General features: G+C 35.6%; 3 protein-coding genes across 3 annotated transcripts in view; 2 read left to right on the plus strand and 1 right to left on the minus strand.

Annotated features, from left to right (window-relative positions):
• The window catches only part of LOC107732174 (sodium channel protein type 4 subunit alpha A-like), a 39,662-nt gene extending 32,916 nt beyond the window's left edge, over window positions 1-6,746 (plus strand). The window contains 7 exon segments of the mRNA XM_016543450.1: window positions 388-666; window positions 1,030-1,083; window positions 3,176-3,313; window positions 3,418-3,522; window positions 3,653-3,923; window positions 4,872-6,023; window positions 6,026-6,746. Of these exon segments, the coding sequence (XP_016398936.1) occupies window positions 388-666; window positions 1,030-1,083; window positions 3,176-3,313; window positions 3,418-3,522; window positions 3,653-3,923; window positions 4,872-6,023; window positions 6,026-6,165 (2,139 nt within the window). The 3' untranslated portion in view covers window positions 6,166-6,746.
• A 3,404-nt stretch (window positions 6,747-10,150) lies between these two features.
• Window positions 10,151-14,093, plus strand: LOC107732175 (B-cell antigen receptor complex-associated protein beta chain-like). Its single transcript, XM_016543451.1, has 5 exons — window positions 10,151-10,241; window positions 10,724-11,017; window positions 11,106-11,224; window positions 11,734-11,787; window positions 13,560-14,093. The coding sequence occupies exons 1-5, from the start codon at window positions 10,190-10,192 to the stop codon at window positions 13,665-13,667; spliced, it is 627 nt and encodes a 208-aa protein (XP_016398937.1). The 5' UTR covers window positions 10,151-10,189; the 3' UTR covers window positions 13,668-14,093.
• Window positions 14,094-16,233: 2,140 nt separating this feature from the next.
• Window positions 16,234-17,461, minus strand: part of LOC107732171 (interferon a3-like) — a 1,736-nt gene continuing 508 nt past the window's right edge. The window contains exons 2-5 of the mRNA XM_016543441.1: window positions 16,827-16,904; window positions 16,576-16,719; window positions 16,413-16,490; window positions 16,234-16,326 (exon numbers count right to left, since the gene is read on the minus strand). Of these exons, the coding sequence (XP_016398927.1) occupies window positions 16,234-16,326; window positions 16,413-16,490; window positions 16,576-16,719; window positions 16,827-16,904 (393 nt within the window). The remainder of the gene's footprint in view (window positions 16,327-16,412; window positions 16,491-16,575; window positions 16,720-16,826; window positions 16,905-17,461) is intronic.

Consider the following 17,461-nt stretch of genomic DNA (forward strand, 5'->3'; position numbering starts at 1 on the left):
AGATGTGTTGTCAGATTTAAGTTGAACCGCGGTCCTAGCGAGTGCCGAACCGTGAGTGGAGAACGGTACGGTTCGCTTTTTTTCCGCAAACCGTTCCACCCCTAATGTTTAGTATTTTAACACTTTAATAGATTAGGAAAAGCAGAAGAGTTTAAAAAGGTTCAAAGTTATAAATATAAATCCTTTAAAGCTAGAATGATTTTTAGAACCATTTTTATTTAGATTATTTTACCTAATGTAAAAATCAACTTTATACTGTATGTTTGTAACATTTCTGAGTGACATGTCTTTAAATATTAACTTTAAAGTTAAGTTAAAATAAGTATTTGCACAAATATCAATTACTTATTTGTCTCTAATTCCAGATTGTGTTTATGTCCCATACAGGTGGTAGTGAATGCACTGGTTGGTGCCATTCCCTCTATTTTCAATGTGCTGCTAGTGTGTCTGATATTCTGGCTCATCTTCAGCATTATGGGAGTCAATCTGTTTGCTGGGAAGTTCTACCACTGCATCAACACCACCACAGAGGAACGCTTCCCCATGGATGTGGTCAACAACAAGAGTGACTGTATGGCTCTGATGCTTACCAATGAGGCGCGCTGGGTCAATGTGAAGGTCAACTATGACAATGTGGGACTCGGCTACCTCTCTCTACTGCAAATTGTACGTTTATTAGACTTGTAGAGTTTATTCTATTACATATGGAACACATATAACCATTAACAGTCATAACATGATGATATTTGCTTGATCGTTTGAAGAAAAAAAGATCAAGCAAATTCAGAACTCAGAGTAAAGCATTTATTTAAACTAAGCTAAAAAAAAATTAATAAAAAGAGAAATTTAGTGCAGACACAGAGTATAATAATGTCACAGTTTAAGCATATTTACAGTCAGCGAATGTATTTTCATGTCCTTTCCTTTTTATGCATCAGAGGACACAGAGGTAACTCAGCACAAATGCACAATGAATAAATGGTTTTTATATGACATGCTGATATTCATAAAATACTTCTCTCCACACAGGCCACATTTAAAGGCTGGATGGATATCATGTATGCTGCAGTGGATTCTAGAGAGGTACGTGAATGACAGTCTTTCCACCTGTATAACTGCTACAATGCAGTTGAATGGATATAATGTAGTATATGCACGCATGTTGCAAGTTCACAATACAGTAAATAGTCAACACAACGTTTTGATATGTTGTCCTCGCTGATTGTATGCAAAGTGGTGTCCAATTAATAAACAAATTTCTCAGTTAGAGTAAAAAGAATAGTTGATAAATATTTCACCATTATATACTCACTCTCATATCTTTCTAAACCTGTATGCTGCTGTTTTTAGATAGAAACAAACATTTTAAAGAATTAAAATAAAGAATCTTATTTTCTTACAAATGGTTATAGTGTTAAAAGGGCTAAAAGAAATGCTTAGTCCATTCAACTTGAGCACTATATTGTAAGTGTTTTGATGCCATTTGATAGCTTTGTGTAATCAATCAACAAAAAATTTAAGTAATTCTTCCCCAAAAGTGCAACTCTCAAAACAAATATGTTCCCTGTGGCAAAGGTTGTAAGTCAGTAAAATCAAACTTTTCTTGGTTCTTATATCCAAATGTCATGACATCAAAGTCATGCCATTGATTTGAGTTTTGTAGTGGAGGTAAAGATTAATAAAATGAATAATGAGTTGCATGTTCAACAGCTTATTTTTAAAGAACAATGTCAGTTCCTAAATTATTGAACTTATTTCTGTTTAGAGTAGGGCTGTCAGTTGATTAAAACTTTTAATCTAATTAATTACAGGGTGCTGAGATTAATTAATCTAAATAATCTTAACCCTTTAGGCACCAGGGTTTTTTGGAAAAAATGCTGGATTTTGACATCAAGATTTCAAAAGCTTGTGGCTTGAAAGGGCTTAAAGATAGAGATCTACTGTAAATTAGACAAATGTTGGGCATGACCGAAAGTTTATGTGGGGTGTAAATATACTCGTCTAATTTGCATATTATTTGCTCGAACACTTTGAATAGGAACATGACGTCATTTTGGTCTAGCGCTTAGAGGGTTAAACTAAATTTGGCTGTGAAAATACCCCCAAAAGATAATTTAAAGCTATTATTGTGTTAAATGTTTAGGTTACAACAGCCTAACATAAAGTATGGAACATAAAAGAAGATAATTTTAGAAACATTTCAGTATTTTTTTTGTTCATGCAATGAAAGTCACTGGTAACCGAAACAGCTTTGTTACCAATAGTCTTCAAAATACTTCTTCTATGTTGTGCAAAAGAAAGTAAGTCATTCAGGTTTGAAACAACACGAGTGTGAGTAAATTATGAGAGAATTTATTTATTAATTTATTTATTTTTGCTGTACTATGCCTTTAATGTTTTTTATTTATTAAATTTTTTTTAATAAAAAGAAGAAACTAAAACTACCAGCAGGTGGCTGTAAATGTCTTTATTCATTCGATTCGATTCATTTAAACGGCTGATTCATTCAGGAATTCAGTAAACGGCTCTCTCTATGAATGGGCCTTTGAATCATTGGTTCACACGATTCGTTCACGTGAATTCATTCAGAAACTAAACACTGTTGTGTTACTCACAGACGCACAACAGTTCTGCTGTGGCTTTATAGGTAATATTTATGTTGGCAATATTGAACAAAAACACACAATATTGTGTTTAAAATAGGTCCGTGTACATAACACAATATAAATGTCTTGTTTATGGAACTGTTGTATAAAATCACATTTGCACCTTATAGCCTACAGTCTATGAGTTGTACTCGTGTTCTTTGTGACAAAAACAGCACTGGTGTGATATTGCTCTTGCTGCTGGTGTGATATTGCTCATATGATATAAATAAGAGACAAAAACTCATAAAGGGGCATTTTTGCCCCAATATCTTGAATTTTAGGGCATACCTTATTTTATGGGGTTGTTGCCCTGCATCATATTTGTCAACAGTCAACTGTATGAAATATAAGATGACATGCAGGACATGGGGCCAGTGCGTTAACTGCGTTAAAATATTTTAATCACGTTATTTTTCATAACTTATTAAGTTAATGTGTTAAACTGACAGCACTAGTTTAGAGTTAAAAAACGTACTCAATGTGACTTACTTTTATTGTTGGCATTCATTGATTATTTTCCGTGTTAGGTGGAAGAGCAGCCATCATATGAGATCAACCTTTACATGTACCTATATTTTGTTATTTTCATCATTTTTGGATCCTTTTTCACTCTCAACCTCTTCATTGGTGTCATCATTGACAACTTCAATCAGCAGAAGTCCAAGATAAGCATATCTTTTTTAACTAAACTCCAAATTATTTTAATTTGTGTTGCACATTTGGATAGTTCTTTACCACAAAGAATAATTAATATTTGTTTCTTCTGCACTTTGGAGGGAAAGACATTTTCATGACAGAGGAGCAAAAAAAGTACTACAATGCCATGAAGAAGTTGGGTTCCAAAAAACCTGCAAAACCTATCCCTAGGCCATCGGTATGAGCCATTCGACTTACATTGATAACAACTAATTGACTTTCAACAAATGTGTTTTTGTTTTTTTTTTAATATCAGCATTAGATCTCTTGAGGTTAAAAACTAATCCACTACATTGTTCTCCTAACAGAATGAGATCCAGGGTGTGGTGTTTGACTTCATAACAAAACAGTTCTTTGACATCTTTATCATGGTGCTTATCTGCCTCAATATGGTGACCATGATGATAGAGACAGATGACCAGAGTGCTGAGAAAGAGGATATCCTGTACCAGATCAATTTGTTCTTCATCGTCATCTTCACAGGAGAATGTGTACTTAAGATGTTTGCGCTCAGACATTACTTTTTCACTATTGGCTGGAACGTCTTTGATTTTGTTGTGGTCATCCTTTCTATAGCAGGTATGTGTAGAACAACCCAGGCTCATTGAAAAAAAAACGTGCCTGCAGCGACATTTCTGCTAAATTACAGTGTTTCCTCTTGCATGTTTTGTGGCACATTCAAAGTGAAATGTCCAGTGAGTGATGCAAAAAGGGCTAATGCTCTATTGTGTTTGAAAATAATGTACAACATACACAAAAACCTACTCTACACTTAACCGAAAACAACAAAACTTGCATTTGCTGAAGTAACCATGACATTTTAAGCTTGATTCTACAAGTTTTTAAGCTTTTATCGCGACTATCAAAAACCATTGATATGGAGCTGGTTATGTGATGCAGACATCAAAATGTATTCGTTAAGTGATGCAAAAAGGGCTAATGCTCTATTGTGTTTGAAAATAATGTACAACATACACAAAAACCTACTCAACACTTAACCGAAAACAACAAAACTTGCATTTGCTGAAGTAACCATGACATTTTAAGCTTGATTCTACAAGTTTTTAAGCTTTTATCGCGACTATCAAAAACCATTGATATGGAGCTGGTTATGTGATGCAGACATCAAAATGTATTCGTTTACAAATCATACACTGTGGTAAAAGAGTTTTGGGGTCATAACATAGTATTGTGCAAGGAGCCACATGAAAATAAGTTTTTATTAATCCATAATCTGCCCCTGTAATCCCAATTTGTGTAATAAAAATGGTCGGTGACATTTTGCTTCTAGTGTTCGTTTCAAATGGAACCTGTGAATTATCTGTATTGGTACCTTTTGGAGTTCTGCCAAGTTTTTTCAATGAGCCTAGAGTTGTCAAACATCATGCCAATATAGCTTGTTATGGTGTATTTTACTGATTTGGATAAACTAGATACTAAGAGCTCTGTAAGTGCGCCCCAGTGTATACTTTACTACTATAACTACACTAAATAGTTTATAATAACCCATATTTCTTCTTTCCCAAGGTCTGATGTTATCAGACATCATTGAGAAGTATTTTGTGTCTCCCACCTTGTTCCGTGTCATCCGGCTCGCCAGAATCGGCCGTGTGTTACGTCTCATCAGAGGGGCAAAAGGCATTAGGACTCTTTTGTTTGCCTTGATGATGTCACTTCCTGCCCTCTTCAACATCGGACTGCTTCTGTTCCTCATTATGTTCATCTTCTCTATCTTTGCCATGTCTAACTTTGCCTATGTAAAAAAGCAGGCAGGCATCGACGATATCTTCAACTTTGAAACATTTGGCGGCAGCATCATCTGCCTGTTTGAGATCACAACCTCGGCAGGCTGGGATGGGCTTCTGCTGCCTATTTTGAACAGCGGCCCTCCAGACTGTGACCCTGACATAGAGAACCCAGGTACAGACGTTCGGGGTAACTGCGGGAATCCTGGCATGGGTATCATGTTTTTCTGCAGTTACATCATCATGTCGTTCCTGGTGGTCGTGAACATGTACATTGCTATCATTCTTGAGAACTTCAACGTTGCTCAAGAGGAGAGTGGAGACCCGCTCTGTGAGGATGATTTTGAGATGTTCGATGAGACATGGGAAAAGTTTGACGTTGATGGTACACAGTTCATTGAGTACAGCCGCTTGTTTGACTTCGTCGATGCCTTGCAGGAGCCTTTACGAATTGCCAAACCCAACCGCCTTAAACTAATCACCATGGATCTACCCATTGTAACCGGCGACAAACTCCACTGTCTGGATATTCTTTTGGCAGTTACCCGTGAGGTTCTTGGCGACACAATTGAGATGGCTGCCATGAAGGAGAGCATTGAAGCCAAGTTCACAATGAACAATCCCACATCTGCCTCCTTTGATCCAATCAACACCACTCTCAGGAGGAAAGAGGAAGAGCGCGCAGCCACTGTGGTTCAACGAACATACCGTAGACATCTCCTCAAACGTGCTATCCGGTATGCATGCTTCATGCATCGTTCAAAGAGGAAAGTCAGGAGTCAAAACAATGAAGAACCTCCTGAAACCAAAGGGTTAATTGCAAGGAAAATGGATGCCCTGTATGGCAGCAATCCAGAACTCGCCATGGCTCTTGAGCTGCAGGCTAGGCCGATGCTACCTTATGCACAGCCACCCAAGCCCACCTCGGTCACAGAGTATCCATAACCTACCCTCGACCACAGGGACAACTCATACTTCCAGTGGAGCTCACAAGTGAGGTGATCCTCCGGTCTGCACCCACGACACATGGCCTCTGCAGTTCAGAGAATGCAACAATAAAAGAGTCAATAGTATAACTGGTGGACAATGCCTGTGGACTGAGATAATCCTTGTGATGTAAAATGGAGTATCACCTGCACTCACTGAACAACATATGCTCCAAAAACAAGACGGCTTAAAGGATTACACGGGACTGCTACAGTGTGACAGCATTGGAATGCTATTTCTTGGAAGTACTGTTTTTTATTAGACCCGTTTCATTTAGGATTCATTTTGTTTGATCCCAATTAGAAATGTCCCAGTATATTTGTCATAACTTAGCCAGGTTCTTTTGCCCTTATACGTATATATGTTTGCGGGTTTTTTCCCTGTTATAGCGCCACCAAGTGGCTAAGTGCTGCAATTCTTTCCACATGACCTCAGACTGAACCCATACACAAATGTGCCAAGTTTGGTGAAAATATCTCATTCCATTCAAGAGTTACAGCCATTTAAGTGAAAGTGGCCACACAACTTTGAAATTTTGCCACTGTTGCAGTGATGAATTTAAAGTTCAGCCTTTTGGGAATAATTAGTAATATTTAGTGTCCAGAGAATCTTTGAGCGGAATATGCCACTATGAAAAATATATACAGTGCAGCTGTAGTCCCCAGTGACTGTACTAAACATTTTTTTTTATATATTTTGTAATTAATATAACTTGAAGCATTAAAAGCATTGTGTAATTGTAGCAATTCCTTTTAATGCCCTGGTAGTCAAAACAGCTAGATTGTCACTTGAGATCGCTGAAAATCTACCAAGCCTGTAAAGTAAATGCAGTTTTCATGTTCTTATTCAGAAGTTATTTCAGAAGTTAAGTAAACCTAGTTAGAATAACCCCATCCATTTAACTGTATTTAACACAGAGACAGCACAGCACTAATATCCCGATGTGAATCGAGCATCATAGTGTCCATTATAATAAATTGATGAATAATTTGTGAAATTTAGAGTACCCCTGATAACTGTTGCAAAGTTGCGTCAGATTATTTTTCTTTGTCCAGGCAAGGGCATTACCCTGTAACTGCTTTATAACTGCTTTATAAAAAGAGCCTGAAGTGTCCAGTAGATGCCTCACACGATTCTTATCTAATTCATATCTAGCTGAAATTCATATTTATTACCTGAGATATGGTTGTGATGTTTACACCTTCCTTTGAATTCCTTTAATTAAATTGAAAATTGAAAATTGGCCATTTTAAAACATTATCAAGTTAATAATCCCCAAAGTATGTTCAGTGTTTTAGTACCTGTGAGTCATCATAGCTAGAAGTTGTATGTATTAGAGACATTTAATGAGGGATTTCCTCTGAAGTCTTAATGTGACTGCAAATGTCTTATTTCTTAAAACTCATAAATGAAGCACTTTGAGATATTTATATTTACCTCTTGTATAGTTTTTAGATTTGGTCTCTTATTACCAAAAAGCATTAGTTTACTATATGTTCAAATGAGAATTACTTTTTTTGAGAAAAAAAACCTCATCAGCTTGTATGTAATCTGTGGGCAGTTTTGTGCACTTTTGGTTTCATATTGATATTGTTAATATGCAAATAATTTTCTGTTGTTTACATTTTTATCACGGAGAGAGACATTGCAGTGCTTTAGGATTTGCTAGCCTCATTGCCTGTATATATATATATATATATACTTTGCAGATAGAAGCGTATTTCTCAGATGCGGTCTTTTCTTTGTATCATCACTTGACAACATTTAATTCAATGTACATTTAAAATAAATTTGATAAGATAAATGTGCTTCTCTTCATGCATTAAAGGTTTGAATTGCAGTCTCAGATTGCAGTTCTTCAGTATCACACTTCATCTCATGGTGGGATTTAGTTGAGTTTACAGTCTTAGCATGCTATCATGTGTTGTTTGTGTACATGTTTTCCCAGAGGTGTTTATCAAGACCATTTTTTTCCATTCGACTTGTGCTCCATATGACTTTTTCTGTGTGTCACAGTGGCCCCTGCTCGGATAGCTGTTCTTGTTTCACACCTTCTATTTTTACCCCCAGCTAGAGATGTCTTCACCTCAGGTAACCAGTCTTAATAAGTTTGGAATCCAGTGATCTATACATTGGCATTTGTGTTATGGGGATAATTTAGCTTTCACAAGCACATTCACTGATGGGAGAAAGAATAATATTGTTGACCGGTCTTACTGTTCAAAAATGTTTACTAGCACAAAATCTTTTACTGGACAAACAACTTTTTCACAAACATTACTGTTTCTAGATATGATTTAGGTGATAGTCGTTGTTCCCACAGCTTTTGAGTCAATCAGAAACTGGGGCAGTAAAGTGTTTTGTGTGTGTGTGTGTGTGTGTACCTACTTAACCATAATTTGGGGACAAATTTGTACCCAAAAGTGAGAAAAATTGCTAGTACATTTTACAAAAAAATTCAAAGAAATTACAAGCAAGTAACATTGAATTAAACTTGAAATTTTGAAGTATAAAAAAAAAATGAAATAGTATTTTCTTTTAAAATATACTCCAGGAATATTTGTTTTATTTACAGCTTCAAAAATATTTTTTACAGTGTACAGAATTACTGGTTTCTATGTTAAAATGATTACCGCATCAGTTAACCATTATTTGTTGCTACACTGCCTTCCTTGCCTGTTCTGACTTTAACTGATAGTTGAGCGTGAGTGAGTGTGGTTACAGCTGCTGAGTGCTACACTTTTCACACAGCTCAATGACTGTGATAAATAAACTGCATCGCATGGAAAGCACCAACTTGTGCATTGAAATTAAAGACACTTTATTGTTATTGTGCAACACAACAAAATACTGCCTGGCAACCATCAGAAACGGCAAACAATAAAACACAGGCAACTGCAAGTAAGTAATAAATAAAATATAATATAATAAACCAAGGGTGTCCAGTCTTGGGCTACGTCCACATTAATCTGGATAAATTTGGAAAAAAAAAAAATTCTCTCTGTTTTGGACTTTCATCTACACTGAGACAGCATTTTGTCCAGCAATAATTGAGCTTTTTGAAGCTGTTCTCCTAAGTGTATAAACCATTATTCATGTTTAGTCATGTGATGCACATTGTTTCAATGCATATCTATGGTTGTACCAATATTGTTGTGCCTGCTATTCACTTTAATAATGTTGCAACTTTTAGAAAACATTTCAAAATGTTATTAAATTTATCCAGATCAATGTGCACATAGCATTGCTCCTGGAGGGCCACTCAAAACACCTGACTGGAAGTTGACATGTACATATTATTAAAAATAAAGGTTCTTCTTTGGCATTAGCGGTTCCATAAGGAACATTTAATATCCATGGAACCTTTCATTTTTTTCACTTCTGTGGCATTGCTGCAAAACCCCTTTTGGAACCTTTATTTTTAAGAGTGTACTTGCAAAGTTACTTATAGTCAGTAAAATGTCATAATTTTTCAGTATAGCAGCTATTATTTGCACAGCTGAATCTTCTTAAGTAATTGTTTATTGCATAAGGCAATATATGTAACAGGACTTTTGCATTTAACTCTTTGTGGGCGTATAACATTTGCAATGGCTAATTTCTTTTTTTTTTGTGAGCGTATGATACACTCTAAGAAAGTCTGTAATAATACAGCCTAATGTAGGCTGACCATGTTAATATTTAGAAATTTTTCATGTTGATTCTTCACAGGGGTTTCCAATGTATTTTGAATTGCACATTGCATTGCATTCTGTTTTAGGGTTAAAGGAAATGCATTTAAACTTAACAGAAAACATACTGGTAATTTTCAGCCATTGATATTAATCTGGTTTTGTGATGCATAAACGGTTGACATTAATCACGATTGTACATACATGGTGAAGTAGCCTATATCAGTCTTTATATTTAGCATTAAGATGATTCACTTCGTTCCTTCACCTTTTGATGCATGAGTGTATCGATTTGCATGTTTCTCTGAAACGGATTCGTATCATCGCAGCTTCATGACCTGCACCCTTCACTCTGGTGGAGCTGACTTCCTTCTGTTCTGTCTATGTGATCTGCGCTGACTTCTACACTTTCTTGGAGAGGAGCATTTCAGGATCAAGAATCATGCATTACTTCCTGCTGGGATCTTCAGTCATGGCGCTGATTTACCTCTCAGGTAAATATGACCGCTTAAGACCTTAAAAACTGCTGTTGTGTTTGACTTTTACATAAGTTACTGTACTGAAATGCAACATTTGGTGCACTTTTTAGCTTCTGGGTGGAAATTTGTTAGGATAGCAGTAGTTTACGATTGATTCATATGATTTTTGTTGCACGTTTGAAGGTTGCAGGATAACAGTTTGCATATTACAGTTGCCTTAGGCTTGTTTTAAGTATTGTTCTTCCTTTCCATCTGTGAGTGAAAGAGGAAGTCTCATCGCTTCAAAACAAGTTTGCATTTGCCAGATATCCTTTTTTAACAATAAACAGTTCATGAAGTTCATGCAGTTTTATAATCCTTGCTGTTTAGTGTCTTTCATAATGAAAGCATGTTTCTTGGTTTTACTTCTGCTGGTAACGTGAAAATGACCTTAATACCTGCGATATTAAACCGGTTCTGTCTCGCATGTTTTCTCTCCATCCATCTCATCTTTTCAGCTGAAGAAAATATCCATGTGTTCCAGAAGCCAAGATTTGTTGGCGTTAAGACGGGTCGGACTGTGATTATATACTGTGTGCCGTCGAATCCGTCTTTGTCTGCTCATGTAGAGTGGTTTAAAGGCCAGGCTTACAAAGACCAGCTCAAGAACAGCCAAAGAATATCGATAATGGAGAAGAGTGATAAAATAAATGCCTCCATTGCCATAAAGAAAGTGGAGACCAAGGACAGCGGCACTTATTTTTGCAAGCTGAACAGCATGCTTGGACCGGGAACTGAGCTACAAGTGTCCAGTAGGTGTCAATTTGTCAATGTTTTTCACTAGCTTTCTTCACTAGCCTGCCCTGTATACATGTATTCCTCTCGCTGTTTCTTCTCCAGGATACACTGAACCCCAGACTATCTTGATGAGATCGAGAGTCAAGGATGTTTTCATTTTCCTTCAGGCTTTACTGTTGATTTTGTGCATCGTCGTTCCTCTGGTTCAGTTTTACAGACTGGTAAGGGCCACAGAATTTCCACAGATTGATTTGTGCACTTAAAGGGTTAGTTCACCCAAAAATGACCGAGTGGTTGAACTAGGTATTGCAATCCAAATTCAAAATATTGGAGCGGGTTTTTTTCACCCGGCCCCTCCTCCTCAGACTTGACCACACGCAGGTTGCCAGATTGAGACACCAACAGGAACAAGCGCACTTAACCATGAATGAAATGCCGCCAACTGGCAACCCGGGGTGCCGAAATACAGTTGGGTAAACTGGCAGTGGGCGGGTTTCACAAACCAAAACAAAGACAAACTTTCCGGCCTGGAACGTACATTTTCAAAGGAGAATAACTGACTGTCGCATTGTTTTTCAGATAAACAAGTATGTTAACTTAGCATGTTTCTTAAATATCTGCAAACATATTATGGTATTTTTATGCTTTAGTACAGTCAAAAACTTACATACAGCACCTTATCATTACAATTTTTATCGCCATCTAACAGCGGTTTCTCATTGTGTTTCAGAAGAAGAAAGACGATGCAGTTTATGAAGAGCCTGAGGATGATCACATATATGAGGTGAGTGTTTTGGTTAATTTGCTCAGTTTGTTACTGTCATTGTGTTGGTTTACGGTTGGTTGAGTTTTTAGCTCTGTTGCATGCACTTCCGGAAGTGAAAACATGCATGGTCTGTTGTGATACACAATGCATGAATTTATTCTTGTGATTTTATAAAAATAAAAAAAAACTGGAGGATTACTAACCTCTCCAAATTCTAGTCGAATTTGACTGGCCGAGCGGCGTTCCAAGAGTATTGATGTAACAGTCCATTGGTGCACTCTCAGGAAAAAAAGGTACAAAAGATGTCACTGGGGTGGAACCTTTTTCAAAAAGTACACTTTTGTACCTTTTAGGTACTAACATGTACAATTTAGGGACTGACATGTACCTTCAAGAGCCCAAAAGGGACCATTTAGGTACAAAGATGTACCATTTGAAAAGGTACCGCCCCAGTGACAGCTTTTGTACCTTTTTTTCAGAGAGTGTACTGGGACATTTCACTGTTTGTATCACCCTGTTTGTCTCTGCCAGACAACGCAAAAATGATTTTCTTTCTCAGTATTTTTGACTTGTTTTCCTGTACAAATATCTAAACCTTCTTAAACCTTAAATCAAGACACATTTACTTGAGAAGCAAGCTACTTAAGTTATTAAGTCTTGTTTTCGGAAAGAAATTTGTAAAAATACGTGAGTTTTAACATAAAATGAAGAAAAAATATCTGCCAATAAGGTAAAAAAAAAAAAAGAAACTTAATACAAAGTGAAAACAAGTTTTATTTGTCTTACCCCATTAGCAGATATTTGTTAAATCTGATAAATTTGTAAAATTATCAAAATTAAGTTAGTTTATGGGTCAAAGACGTTAAGATGTCCGCTTCAAAAGAAATTTACAAAAGTGATTTTATGTCCATAGAAAGCACATTCAATGTAAGTAAAGTGTCTACGGGGGAAAAACAACAACAGTTTAAAGCAGTATTACACTTGTTTTTATGCTTAAACCCTTTTTCGTCTTTGACCCTTATACAAAATAAAAAATAAAAAAATCTGCCAGTGGGGTAAAAAAAATAATCAAATTAAAATAAATAAAAAAATTAATTTAAAGGGAAAACAAGTTTTATTTTTCTTACCACATTGGCAGTTGTTGTTGTTTATGCATAAAGTCACTAATTTTGGTAGGTGTCCAAAATTTGCAAAATTAAGTGAGTTTATACCTAAAATGAAGTTTAAAAAAAAATAAAAAATCTACCAATGAGGTGAGAGGAATAAATTTCATTTAACAAGGATTTTTCATTTTCACTCACTGGCAGATATTTATTGTTTTAAGTGTAAAGTCACTTAATTTTAATAGATATTTTAGAAAACAAGGCTATCTAATGTCATTTTTCCTCTTAAGGAAATGTATCTTACGAATGTTTATAGATATTTTACTGAAAAAACATAATTTTGTACATTAGTGTTTTCAGGGACTCTTGGTGCACGTTACATTGTTTGACAACGGAGTTATAGAATTGTGAAATAAACTGCTTCGATTCGTTCAAAAAAACACTGATTCATTTAGCAATATAACACTACTGTGTGTTATTACCCAGTGACTGATTCTGCTTCAGCTTCATTTGAAATGATTTACTAACACTAATGAACTGTTGGCCTTTTCCCTGATGGAAGAATTGTTTATATTTGTTATAATAATAAATGAAACGTAATAATTAATAAATAAAAACTCACTGCTTCTCAAGACTTCTACCACTTTGCTAAACATCTGTGTGCTCTCTGTGTCTGTGTCTGTGCAGGGCTTGGAGATTGAGCAGTGCGGCGGTGCGGATCTGTATGAGGACATCACTGCTTTAGCCCGGGACACAGATGCAGCGTGGGAAGTCGAGTCCCCAGACCAAGAGTGAGAAAAACACATCCATCAGATTATTAATCTGCAGATATCAACACCAGACACAAATGTTCGCAGTTACATCCAATCCACTGTCAATTTGTGCTGGAAAAGTCTGATGTAGGCAGACTGACGTCACTGTGTGTGAATACAGTAATTGCTTATAAAGCAAACTTTTTTATTTGGAAAGCACGAAATTATTATGACATTTATAGGCTTGAAGTTTTTGTTGAGGATGTGACATATACAACAATAACAATCATCTGTAGACATTGTAATACGTTTAACTTATGTTTTTATTGTTGTTTGCTTGTTTGTTGTCACTTTTTTATTAGAGTTTATATTCATTTTACTGTACTGTGTATTATGTGGTAGTGTTTTTAGAGTGTGTTTGTTAGTCACTCTGCTAGTCATTCATAACAAGGTGCTCTCTGTTTGTGACCCCGGACCACAAAACCATTCTTAAGTGTTCATTTTTTGAAATTGAGATGTATACATCATCCGAAAGCTGAATAAATAAGCTTTCCATTGATGTATGGTTTGTTAGGATAGGACAATATTTGGCCGAGATACAACTATTTGAAAATCTGGAATCTGAGGGTGCAAAAAAATCAAAATAATAATCAAGTTGTCCAAATAAAGTCCTTAGCAATGCGTATTACTAATCAAAAAATGTCACATTTGGTTATAAAAATACTAGTGGTAAGGAACTGTTTAAAGCTCAAGGGAACTTTCACTTCATATCTGTTCAAATAAGCAGGTGTTTTCCACAAAGCAGCTTTTTTTGGTAAATGTTTGGTATATTTTCTTTGCATTCGTTCTGATTGTATGCCACAAGTCTTTGAAAGAGCATCTGCAAAGAACATCTGACCATCTGTACAAGGATTTAACAAATTTGCTATTTGATTAGTAAAACACAGAATCCTAAAATGTATTTTTTTTTTTTTTATGTCATAATGTATGTTTTAAAATTTTCTATACTGTAAAAAGTTATAAAACTTTGTTTTGTTTAAACAGGTTAAAAACTCCCCGATTTTCTGAGTGGTCTCAAACCACATTTGGACTGCGTGCATGCATTAAGTATATACTTGAATTGAAAGACAAAGGATAATACAAATATTAAAGGAGAGAAATACAGAAAGGCTGTCAGAAAGATACAGGCTGTTCAGTCTTCTAATAATAAGCTACTGTAAGAGCTTTATGGAGGGAAAGTGCGCCATCTTATGGCCATTCAGACAAACTAAAATCTTTTATGTTTGGAACGAGCGGCAACCTCCCGCTCTCTCTCGTGAAGCCAACACGGAAGTGACTTAAACTGCAATTCATCGACTGGCCGCTAGAGGCTGGCCGCAAAAGGGAGTCAATCCCTGTTTTTATACAGTCTATGGTTTGGAATAGGCTACTTGACTTTGCCCAGGTGTTTGCCCTGATTTACAGACGAGGCAATGCTAGTTGCCAACACCAGATTTGATTTGACAGATTTTACAGAATTTCATTGTGTAGTTTACCCTCAGGCCATCCAAGATGTAAGTTTGCTTCTACTTTGGAACAGATTTGGAGAAATGTAGCATTCCATCACTTGCTCACCAATGGATGCTCTGCAGTGAATGGGTGCCGTCAGAATGAGAGTCCAAACAGCTGATAAAAACATCACAGCAATCCACAAGTAATCCACACCACTCCAGTCCATCAGTTAACATCTTGTGCAGTGAAAAGCTGCGTGTTTGTAAGAAAAAAAATCATTAAGATGTTTATGACTTCAGACTGTTGCTTCCAGCTCAAATATAAGTCCTCTATACATAATTATACACCTTAATGATAGATTTGTTTCTTCTTGTTTTCACTTTATAAGATCTTAATTGATGGACTGGAGTGGTGTGGATTGATTGTGGATTATTGTGATGTTTTTATCAGCTGTTTGGACTCTCATTCTGACGGCACCCATTCACTGCAGAGGATCCATTGATGAGCTGACGGAATGCTGAATTTCTCCAAACCTGTTCCAATCAAGGAATGGACTCGTCTACATCTTGGATAGACTGAGGGGGAGTACATCTTAAATTTTAAAACTATTTCTTTAAAATCTGTACAAAATTGAACGGTCATATGTGACCCTGGACCACAAAAGCAGTCTTAAGTCGCTGGGGTATATTTGTAGCAATCACAAAATGTATTAAAACATTCAAAGTTCTTTATTTGATGCCAGAAATACAAAAAGTTTTTTTTTTTTTTTTAAATGTAATAGCTTCATTTTTGCATTTTATGTAACCGCTAAAAAAGAAGACATTAATAAATAAGGATATAATCTTTAGATATTAGTATGCAAAATCATAATGTATAAAATATATTAAATTACACAAAATAAAATAATATAAATAAATAATAATTTAAATAATTTATTAAAATGTAGTATCTTTAATATAAATAACATCTTAAAAAAAACATAAGGAATCAAAACAACAATAAATAAACACTGCTGTATAAAAGAACATTATAAAAAAGGAGTGTAAACACTGATTAACAACACTGATTCTTTTTCTTTTCCTTCTGTAAATGGAGTGAAGCTTCAAGAGGTCCAGTTATTAAACATGAGTGTGGAAGGAGAAGAACTCCAGCTGGTTCATGAAACTTATGACCCGTTTTCTGACGATCTCCCAGCTGGCATCTCTATCCTCCTGAAAGAGTAAAACGACAGTTAGTCCATCTTCAGATGAGCTTCCACATTTACAGCTGAGGATTAAGCTATATATTCAAATCTCACCGTCTTCATTTCTGTCACGTGTCTCAGTCTTTCAAAATACAGATGCAGCTTTTTGTTCCTCTTCATTTTGTAAGCCCCCTGCATTGAGAAAGAAATCAATCAGTTCCTCTGGCTTGATGTTGCTGGTATTAAATATATGTATACACACACACACTGTACTCACACATGAGCGCAGTCCATCAATCTCCTCGTGCATGACATTTAAGAAATCTTCCCGTTTTTTAGCATCCCAGGGGACGACGGCATCGTCAAAGAGGACAGTGATCTCCATCAGAGCCTGAATGACGAACAGGATCTGTTTCTCAGGCTGAGAAGAAGAAACAAGAGATATAGATAGATATATGAATATAGATTCATAATCAACAGCACATATTATGCTGTCTTTTTTAAATAATAATAATAATTTTTACTAACCTCTGCTCTTCTGTGGTTATTGATCAGTTCATATGGGATTGGGTTGATGTCCTCGTGGCCATTATGGATTTTCTCACCCTACGAAATATTAAAGAAGAGATTATTTTGAGCAGAATGAACAGATTCAGACGAAACATTTTGATTAAAGTTTAAAAGTATTCCGATTGGCTATTACAACTGCATTTGGTTAGTTTCCATTTTTAGGTTAAATGCATATTTACTGTATATTATATGAATTTTAAAGGGCGAGTGTATCAGTTATATCACTTTATATCTCCCATGATATTTCTTACTAAGATGATATTCAATGCTTAGCTTCATGATCGATGCTCTGTAGTTTCAAAATGCAATGCAATTACAACATTAATGTTCCTCAAAAGCCTGAAGGATCATATTTGATACATTTTAAAGTCATTTTTCTAAATGAATACGATGCAAGTAATGATGAAGTTGCTTCAATCCAGTAAATATTCATCTTTAAATATTAAATACATTTTTTTGAAAGTACCAATATTCTACTTATAGTCTCTCAATTAATAAGTAAAAATATTAAAAGTTGAAATATTAAAATCTAAATTGTAATCTTCTAAGTACAAATATTCCACCTCTCTCAATTAATAATAAAAACAATTAAA

Source organism: Sinocyclocheilus rhinocerous, unplaced genomic scaffold (assembly GCF_001515625.1).
Source record: "Sinocyclocheilus rhinocerous isolate Xijiao unplaced genomic scaffold, SAMN03320098_v1.1 scaffold1541, whole genome shotgun sequence".
Classification (NCBI taxonomy): domain Eukaryota; kingdom Metazoa; phylum Chordata; class Actinopteri; order Cypriniformes; family Cyprinidae; genus Sinocyclocheilus; species Sinocyclocheilus rhinocerous.

What these genes read in the sequence shown, in the direction of transcription:
- LOC107732175 (XM_016543451.1), top strand. Translation starts at nt 10,190, where the DNA reads ATGCATTACTTCCTGCTGGGATCTTCAGTCATGGCGCTGATTTACCTC. An exon ending in AACTGAGCTACAAGTGTCCA is followed by an intron (nt 11,018 to 11,105) that starts GTAGGTGTCAAT and finishes TTTCTTCTCCAG; the next exon opens with GATACACTGAACCCCAGACT. An exon ending in AGGATGATCACATATATGAG is followed by an intron (nt 11,788 to 13,559) that starts GTGAGTGTTTTG and finishes GTGTCTGTGCAG; the next exon opens with GGCTTGGAGATTGAGCAGTG.